The 9879-nt window shown below is 48.9% G+C and overlaps 1 protein-coding gene across 2 annotated transcripts in view; it reads right to left on the bottom strand.

Annotated features, from left to right (window-relative positions):
- The window catches only part of LOC141155046 (delta(3,5)-Delta(2,4)-dienoyl-CoA isomerase, mitochondrial-like), a 31271-nt gene extending 21392 nt beyond the window's left edge, over positions 1-9879 (bottom strand). The window contains exons 1-4 of one of the 2 annotated variants that reach the window (XM_073641665.1): positions 9727-9879; positions 7431-7593; positions 1910-1998; positions 639-763 (exon numbers count right to left, since the gene is read on the bottom strand). In XM_073641665.1, coding sequence (XP_073497766.1) covers positions 639-763; positions 1910-1998; positions 7431-7593; positions 9727-9757 — 408 coding nt within the window. In that variant the 5' untranslated portion in view covers positions 9758-9879. Of the gene's footprint in view, positions 1-638; positions 764-1909; positions 1999-7430; positions 7594-9431; positions 9565-9726 lie in introns of those variants that run through there. The other variant, XM_073641667.1, reaches the window with a different exon arrangement.

The following is a 9879-nucleotide window of genomic DNA, read 5'->3' on the forward strand; positions in this document are numbered from 1 at the left end:
TCTGTATTCATCCTGCATATCCATACTCCACTCCATAGTTCATAAAGAAGCAGGATGAGAAATGTACTGATGTCTTCAGTCTGTTGATGAAGATATTTGAGAAGACAATGGGTGGTAAAGAAACCTATTAAGTGCGTCCTTTACTAATCAGACCTCATCTTCACTTTGAAGGAAAATGATCTCCAATACTCAATATAATTTTGGACATTACGGGAACCCCAAATTTATGGTAGGGGGTAGAATACATATGGTGGACAGAGGTGAAGACAAAACTAGATGAGGATGACCAAGGTGGATGAAGACAATCATAAAAATTATGAAGACATTATTGAGAAGTTTTGGGAGGTTGAAGAAACATAATTCATATGACCAACAAGTGTGGAGTCCAACCTTCCAGCACCTTATAGGTCAAAGAAGGAGTCCATGACATTTTACATTCTTCACCCAGAGGACCACGATTCACAACTAACATAAGTGCCCAAATAGGAGCATGCTAACCTGACGAAAACTCCATTCATCGAGGGCTAACCTGCAAAAAAAATTGCTGTCAAGAGTCCACCCCATAAAGAGGTCATGTTGTTTCCATAAAGTCAGTATCCAGTATCCTAGACGTCTAATGTCCAGATGGAAACACAAACCTTCTCGATTACAGAAAAAGATTTCTGATATTCAGTTATCTGCTTACGAAGACCCCAGGCAATTCTGGCAGCGTCTTCTCCCTGCAGCTGTATGAAATCACTCGCCAGGTCCATGAGATCGATCCCTGCAGAATAGAAAACGACATACAGTATAGGGTCTCCACAGGAATGGGATATATATCACAGAATCAAACTGGGGGACCTTGGAGAAAAAATGGGGCTTAGACTTGGTTGGTCCCATTATATTTGTTAACATGGGAAGTGAACAAAAGCTACATTACGCTGCGTTCACATATCCATTTGACATCAATCTGTACCTAATCCAATGAGAAAAAAAAGGACATGTACAAAAGAAGAAAAAGAAGAAGAAAAGATGCAAACTATCGAACTGAACCCAAAGTTTGCGTCTTTAACAGATCCGCCAAACGCATCTGTATAATAAAGGAAACTTTTGGTTTCCATTTTAACAAAAAAAAAATGGATGGTAGATGGAATGAATGCGAACGGACATTTTAGAAAAATAAAGCCCATTCAAATGATTAGATCCTGTAAATGAGCACATTTTTTTTGTTTTTATGCTTCCCAAAAAGATCACAAAAATGGAAATATTAACACTAGTGTTAACACAGACTTCAGAAAACTACAAAACGTTGCAATCTGAGATGCAAGACCACAAATGTGCCGCTGTTTCTAGCCACTGTGGTCAGTAAATCGTGTTGCTTTTGCCAGAATACCCCTGATGGGCGGCCATGCTGGCACTGACGGAGAGAGCTAAGCCAATAATCGCAGAAAAGTGAATAGTGAAGGGAGCGGTGGTCGCGCATGGGCACTAACGTTTCATTCACACAGGGGACTTTGACACTATCGTTCTTTCAATCGGCCAGACTCCCAGTGATTTTCTACCTGTCGGATCCTTGTTACTCCTGACATATGATAATGTCAGTCCTCTGATGTTAGACATCAGAAGTATAAAAGATCCGAGATCCCTGGTAGATCCTACCAATCATGAGAATGAGAGTGTCAAAGTTCTTTGTGTGAACGAAACGTTAGTGCACATGTGCGACCACCGCTCCATTCACTATTTTGGCACTGATGGTGACTCGGCTGTCTCCATCAGTCCCAGCATGGCAGCCAGTCAGGCATGGTGCAGGTGAATGGGATGGCGCCAGATCAAAGATGGCACAAAATTATGGTCAGAAAGCCTTCAATCGTGAAGTTATATAATGTAGGAATTACGGCTCACCCCATATTGGGTGTAATGACGCACTGACCTGATGTGAACATTTTCCCTGAGCCAGAAATGACAACTGCCCGGCAATTAGAATCTTCTCCGAGAGCCTGAAAGCAAAGGACCATCTCCCTATGGAGGGAAATACAGAGTATTCAGTCCCATATCTGTGGGGTCGAGGAGATTTCATCCAACATCTATCATCAGCAGAAACAAGGACCTAACAGACTGGATTGTTACCTGCCTGATCCTTTAACTACCCCAAGATAGGCGGCACCAAAATGGGTCTGGCCACCACTCAAAGCGACATTCTCATCATAGACATTTATTAAAAATTCACAAAAGGGACGGGTCTCCCGGATGTCCTTCTACCTACATAGGTGGCCACCAGGGCTGTGGAGTCGGAGGGCCAAACCTACGACTCCTAAATTTCCCTGACTCTACGACTCCGCCTCTGACTCCTTAGCCCTGCCTCACCACTGAGCATGAACATAAAGTGCAGCATGTTACGGATCCGGGTGGTGGAACCTCTGTGCTTTGATGCAAGGAGGGACCAGAGGGGCGTAACTCAGTGCCTACTCGGACCGACCCAGGTCACACGGCGGCTTAGTCGACTCCGTGAACCAAGGAGGGACCGGGCAGGTGAACCAGATGCCACTCTGGGACCGACCTTGTGTGAGAGCAGGTGACTCCCACGGGTCAGAAGACAGGAGCTGACCGGTACAGCGAATGAGCACGGCAGGTAGGCTGGCGGGTGATCTGGGTAGACAAGCAGGAGGGTATGGCGGATAGCCAGACAAGAACTCCGAGTAAACGAGCAGGTGGGTACGGCAGGTAACTGGCAGGTGCTCCGGGTTGGCAGGCTTGTGAGCATGGCAGGTAACTGGCAGGTGCTCCGGGTTGGCAGGCTGGTGAGCACGGCAGGTAACTGGCAGGTGCTCCGGGAAGGCAGGTGGGCACAGCAGATAATCTGGCAGGTGCTCCGGGTAGGCAGGCTGGCGGGCACGGCTGATAGACTGGCGGGCATGACTGTTAGACTAGCGGGCAGGACTGTTAGACAGACTGGCAGACAAGGAGCCTGAGGGCTGAGGAGAGTGTTAGCACACAAACAACAACCTTGCACAGGCACCTCCATTTTGGAGGAGGTGCTTAATATAGGGGCAGTCCTCCGGCCATTGGCCGGGGACTCTTAGGATGGCGCGTGTGGCCCCTTTAAGACGAAGGGAGCGTGCGCGCCCTAAGCACAGTGCCCGGGAAGCTGCACGCAGTGCGCGCCTTAGCAGCAGGGGAACAGGAAGACGCCGGACCGGGACCGCGGTGGTGAGGGGAACGGTGTCTCTGCCCTGCAGGAGGCAGAGACGCCGATGCTACAGTACCCCCCCCCCTTACGCCCCCTCTTCTTCAAGCCCGCGAGAAATTTTTCTAGAAGATGAGGGGCATGAATGTTCTCCCTGGGCTCCCAAGACCTCTCCTCAGGGCCAAACCCCTTCTAATCGACAAGAAAGAAAGTCTTTCCTCTTACCCTCTTGGTGGCCAAAATGTTTTCTACCTCAAAGACGTCCTCAGCGGAGACTGGAGCTGGGGTGGTACCTGGATCGTTAAAGAAAGAATTAAGGACAACCGGTTTGAGGAGAGACATGTGAAAGGAGTTCGGAATCCGTAAGGAGGCCGGGAGTTTCAGCTTGTAAGCCACCGGATTAATTTGGTTCAGAACCTTGAAAGGACCGATGAACCGCGGACCCAACTTGTAAGATGGTATCTTAAGACGAACATATTTGGAAGATGACACGCCCCGGAAGAAGCGACATTGCGAAACGGCGTCCGTCGAGTGTAGGGGGAGGACATGTTGGTCTCTGCTTGTCAGGATCCACTTCCTGAATCAAGTAATCATGTTTTCTTACTAGGTTCCTGCGTTACTTCAGTATTTTTGCTGTAGCTTTACAGTCTGGACCTATGATAAGTTTGCTGTTGCTTTGATCTATTTAAACCTTATGGAGATTTGAGATGCATTTAGTAATGACTACTTCCCTTGTCGCACATGCGCTATACTAGGACACAGTAGTCCTCTTATAAGTATATCTCTTTATTACTTGGATCCTACCACATGAGGTGTGTTATCCTGTAAACATATTCATGTATTACATTTGCGAGCAGTGGACCTTTCAGTGTTTTCCATTCCCCCATTTTTTGGACGTTTTCCCTTGTCTAATTTTAATGTATCTTTTATTTTTGAACTGAATAAATATTGGTTTTATTTTTCACATCTTGTCAGAATCTCTTCTTGTCTGGCGGTTATGTGCCGCGGCAGACCTCTTTTGTGTTTTTATATTTGGAAGAAAGCCAGACCTTGTCTCTCGGACGGAATTGAGGCGGATCCAGACGTCTATTATCAGCATGCTTCTTCATCCACTCCGAGGACTGAAGAAGCGCAGATCTAGTATCTTCTCAAATTGCAGAAAATTCGCTGATGAGAGACTCCGTGGCAGGATTGTCCACTGAAGAGGAGAAGAGAAACGGAATACGGGGGTGTTGACCGTAGACCACAAAAAACTGAGTTTTAGCAGAAGACTCACTCTCATGGTTGTTATAGGAAAACTCGGCCCAGGGCAGGAGCTCAACCCAATCGCTATGGTGAGCGTTGACAAAGTGTCGAAGAAAACTGGTGAGGATTTGATTGATGCGTTCCACTTGGCCATTGGACTGAGGATGATAGGCCGATGAAAAATCCAAGGAGACATCCAGCAGCTTGCACATGGCTCTCCAGAAGCGCGAAGTGAATTGAGCTCCGCGATCCGAGACAATGTGGAGGGGTAAGCCGTAAAGACGGAAGATGTGATGGATGAAGTCCTTAGCCAGCACCGATGCAGACGGAAGACCAGGCAGGGGAATGAAGTGGGTCACCTTAGAAAAGCGGTCAGCGACCACCCAAATGACAGTACAACCGGCAGAAACAGGGAGATCGGTGATGAAGTCCATTGCAATATGTTGCCATGGAGCAGAAGGCACAGGAAGAGGAAGAAGACGACCGGCTGGAAGGTGCCTAGGTATCGTGTTACAGGCACAAGAGGAACAAGCCGCGAAAAATTCTGCAACATCCTTGCGCAGGGTGGGCCACCAATAATGTCGGGCAATGAGCAGAAATGTCTTCCTCTGGCCGGCGTGACCAGCAAGTTTGGACGAATGACCCCACAGTAAAACCTTCTTCCGATCCTGAACTGCTACAAAGGTCTTACCGGGAGGTAGATGGGATAGGTCAAACGGAGCAACAGTCATTATTTTGGAGGGATTAATGATATGTAGAGGCTCCTCCTCCTGGTCGGTAGACAAAAATGAACGGGATAGTGTGTCGGCTTTAATGTTCTTGTCTGCCGGGCGGTAGTGAAGAGTAAAGCAGAATCGAGCGAAGAATAGTGACCATCTGGCCTGACGCGGGTTTAGTCTTTGGGCATTCTGCAAATAAGCGAGGTTTTTATGGTCAGTGTAGATGACCACCGGCAGAGCCCCCTCCAGCAAGTAGTGCCACTCCTCCAGCGCTAATTTGATGGCCAGCAGCTCCCTATCTCCTATGGAGTAGTTGCGCTCGGACGAGGAGAAGAGCTTGGAGAAGAAGCCGCAGGTTACCATTCTCCTGGATGAGGATTTCTGGGTGAGCACTGCTCCGGCCCCGGAGGAGGAGGCATCAACCTCCAGGAAGAACTGCTTGTTGTAATCTGGACGGTGTAGCACTGGAGCGGAGGAGAAGGCTTGTTTTAGGGAGACAAAGGCTTTCTCCGCCTCGGAAGACCACTCCCTGGGATTTGCTCCTTTACGGGTGAGAGCAGAGATGGGAGCAGTCCGGGAGGAAAAATGAGGAATGAAGAGGCTGTAATAGTTCGCGAAACCCAGAAACCGTTGAATCGCCTTCAATCCCTCCGGTCGGGGCCACTTTAAGACTGCTGACACCTTCTCGGGAAGCGGCAAGGAGGTCTGCTCAAAGAGGCATTTCTCGTATTTAGCATACAGGCAATTCTTCTGGAGCCTCAGCAGAACCTGACGAACATCCCTCCGGTGTGAAGGCAGATCCAGGGAGAACACCAAGATGTCGTCCAGGTACACCACCACGCAGGAATACAGGAGATCTCGGAAGATGTCGTTAACTAGCTCCTGAAAGACGGCTGGAGCATTACAGAGACTGAAGGGCATCACGCGGTATTCGTAGTGACCGTCCGGGTGTTGAATGTTGTCTTACACTCGTCTCCCTGGCGAATCTGGACCAGATTGTACACCCCCCGAAGATCGAGCTAGGTGAAGATCTTCGCGCGGTCAAACAACTCCGAGATGAGAGGCAGGGGTACTTATTTTTGATGGTAATCTGGTTTAGACCCCTATAGTCAATGGAAGGACGAAGACAGCCGTCTTTCTTCTTGACGAAGAAGAATCCATTGAGGAAACCGCCAAAGGTTCAGCCAGACGTATGGTAGGAATCTGATAACGCTCCACAACGGCCTGTTGAATGAGATTCCCTGTGGCTCCGGAATCCAGAAAGGCAGGTGGGTACGGCAGGTAACTGGTAGGTGCTCCGGGTTGGCAGGCTGGCGAGCACGGCAGGTAACTGGTAGGTGCTCTGGGTTGGCAGGCTGGCGAGCACGGCAGGTAACTGGCAAGTACTCCGGGTTGGCAGGCTGGTGAGCACGGCGGGTAACTGGCAGGTGCTCCGGGAAGGCAGGCAGGCGGGCACGGCAGGTAATCTGGCAGGTGCTCCGGGTAGTCAGGCTGGCGGGCACGGCTAATAGACAGACTGGCGGGTATGAGTGTTAGACAGACTGGGGGCATGAGTGTTAGACAGACTGGCGGGCAGGACTGTTAGACAGACTGGCGGGCAAGGAACCTGAGGGCTGAGGAGAGTGTTAGCACACAAACAACAACCTTGCACAGGCACCTCCATTTTGGAGGCGGTGCTTAATATAGGGGCAGTCCTCCGGCCATTGGCCGGGGACTCTTTAGGACGGCGCACGGCCCCTTTAAGAGGGAGGGAGCGCGCGCGCCTAAGCACAGTGCCCGGGAAGCTGCACGCAGTGCGGGCCTTAGCAGCAGGGGAACAGGAAGACGCCGGACTGGGACCGCGGCGGTGAAGGGAACAGTGTCTCTGCCCCGCAGGAGGCAGAGACACCGATGCTACACAGCACAGATTCATCTCAACAAAAAGCTGAGATCCTTAGATCAGGAACAGGACAGACATTTATAGGACATTTCATAACTTTCCCAAATTCTTAGGAAAAACTTTACAGCACATCCTGCACTGAACTACTGTACCAATTTATTATATATTTTAGGAGTTGGAATAGGTCCATTTTATACCGACTCCAACTCCACAGCCCTGGCAGCCACCATCCAGGCAGGATTGGGAGGGTAGAAGTGGCCGCACACCTGTGCCCACCTGGATGCAGCAGCCGGACAAGTCCTGCACTTAGGCCATAGATGTCTATTGTGTTAATGGGGGGGGGGGGGGGAGACGTGATATCTAGTGTCTACAATATATCAGCCCTACAGAAAGCAGAAATAATGATAATATTAGACCTTCGCACCTCCAGAAAGCCTTGTTCATTGCATTCCTCTTCTCCGGGCGGTTTATCTCTACATGGTAGATGTGATCAGCCGGCGTGGTGACTTTCAGGGTCTCATAGCTGTAGGAGGATAGCGCTGCGTCGGAAGACATATTTGGGAAACGTAGGATCACCTTGTAGATGTCTAAACATTAAACATACATCACCTTAGTGTCATCCTCTCATCATCACACATAATACCAGTGCTAGCCGAACATCTTAACAGGGTGGAAAAAGTGCAATGTTGCCATATCATATAAACCCCATATTGTGCCAACCTGGAATCATTAATTATAACCTCAGAACACGCTGCCATCACATAGTGGTGAAACGTGTCACCTTCTCCCCCAAAAGTGGTTCATCTCTGTTTAGATATTGATGGCTGATCCTTAGGGCTCGTACACATGGCCGTATTTTCAGTCCAATTGGGATCCAACAAAATATTGGATTACACTCAGACCAATGTTAGTCTATGGGGCCGAGCACATGTCAGATTTTGTCCTTGGACAGAGCCCGTTTGGGGGAGAAAAAAAAATCGCAGCATGTCCGAGTTTGATCCGATATTCGCATTGCATGCAAATCAATGAGTTTGTGGAAAACATCGGACTGAACTTTCACTCAAACAGCAGAGCGCCACCGACTCCCAGCAAGCAGGAAGTCGGCGGGGCAGTGCCACTGCGGCATTGGGTGCAGATACTCAGAGTCCGGGCTGCCAGGACACGTCCGAATTGGGCCACCTTTTACTGTGGACCTCGGTTGGCTGGCAACGTACACGCATAGCGTTCTCCCGCGGACAGGGCGGTTGTGCAGCGCTTCCCCATATTTGTAGTTAGTGGCGGCTTCAGTGCAGTGTGCGGCGCCCTGAGAGGGGGAATGTGCGGTGCCCGCGGCAGTGCACACAATGCCGCAGAGCACACTGCGTCTCAGCCATTGGATACATTCATACATGTTGGATAAAATGGCGCTGGGTCTCCGTGAATATGGAGTTGGGACCTTTCTTTTAGTACTAATTTGGGCTACTTAGTTATTTGTCGATTGATACTTATTTTTGTGGGAGGGATGGGGTTAAAATATAAACTGATTCTTTGCACCAATATTTAGTTCGTGCAGATTACAGCTCTCTGTTTAGCAACCAATCGCAGAGCAGCTTTCTTTCATCAAGAGCGCTATAAGAAATGAAAGCCGCACTGTGATTGTTTGCGATGGGCATGTTGGAGTAAAGCTTCACAGTTTGGATTATATGGGCAGGACTGGCAGGACATTTCTGCCGTAATTTACACGTATATTGTCACAAAAATGCACTATTTCTAATGCTGACACTCGGCAGGTGTCAAATATGCAAAATTTGTCAAGTGGCACACACACAAGTGAAATTTAGCTGGTTTACTCTGCTTCTCCTGAGCCAGTTTTTAATGAGTTATCCAGTGAAAAAACACTTGTCAGCAGAATAAATGATAACTTGCAGATACGGGGGTGTCCCACTGTTGGGATCCGCACCGATGAGTAGATTGGGGAACTTTTATTCCCTAGGGAGCGTGGTCTTTAGGGGGCATCTCAAATGTGAGTAAAAATTTACTAAAAATTTTTCAGTTGTTCAGAATTTTTTTTTTAGGAAGTTGAGAACTTTGGGCTACACATTGATTTTGGCCACGATATGGGTCACGCAGCCCAAAAACGATACATGCCCCTTCTACATTGCAGCGTAATGCAGGGGAATGAGGGGGGTGCATTGCAACCACGAAAAAGCAAGTTGCAAAAAGTCCAACTGGTTCTTACTTTTTGCCATTTCCTACTTTGCAATGCAACCCCCTGCGACGTAGAAGCAGCGGAGAGCGATTTTTGGCTGCGTGACCGATTTAGTAGCCAAAGTCGCTGTGCAGCCCCAGTCGTACACTGCAGAGCCACAGATAGGAGACCACCCAACAATTCTTTAACTTGCAATCCTACTGAATTAATGGGGTCGTATACAGACCATGCATTTACCTCGTCAGCCGCCTCTGGATCAAGAGTCAGAGTAACAAAGTATCTGGAGTAAAGTTCAGTGCAGCAGGAGGGGTTGGAAACAAAGTCTGCAGAGCCACAAGTCTGCACCCAGAGTCGGGGGCGGACACGTGTGTGATCACACATGGTTATATGTTTGCATTAATTAGGATATTATATCAATAAAGTCAATAATAACAAGTCTCGCACCGCTGCAGACAATCACAACTCTCTCCCTTTAAGAGTCTGAGTGACTACAATGGCTAAGGCAGTATGGTGACTCGGTGACAGCGCTCACCTCTCCTCAGGAGTCCTCTGATCGAAGCCATCACAAGTCACTGTCTTCCTGTACAAAACACACGACTAGGTCAGACTGTGGGCTCCGCCATATTGAGCTCTGCAGCTGCCCCTCCCCTCTTTTGCATGGAGCTGGAGGAGGGACACAGGGGCT

This window comes from Phyllobates terribilis, unplaced genomic scaffold (assembly GCF_046119375.1).
Source record: "Phyllobates terribilis strain yellow unplaced genomic scaffold, ASM4611937v1 Scaffold_7__3_contigs__length_470593459, whole genome shotgun sequence".
Taxonomy (NCBI): Eukaryota; Metazoa; Chordata; class Amphibia; order Anura; family Dendrobatidae; genus Phyllobates; species Phyllobates terribilis.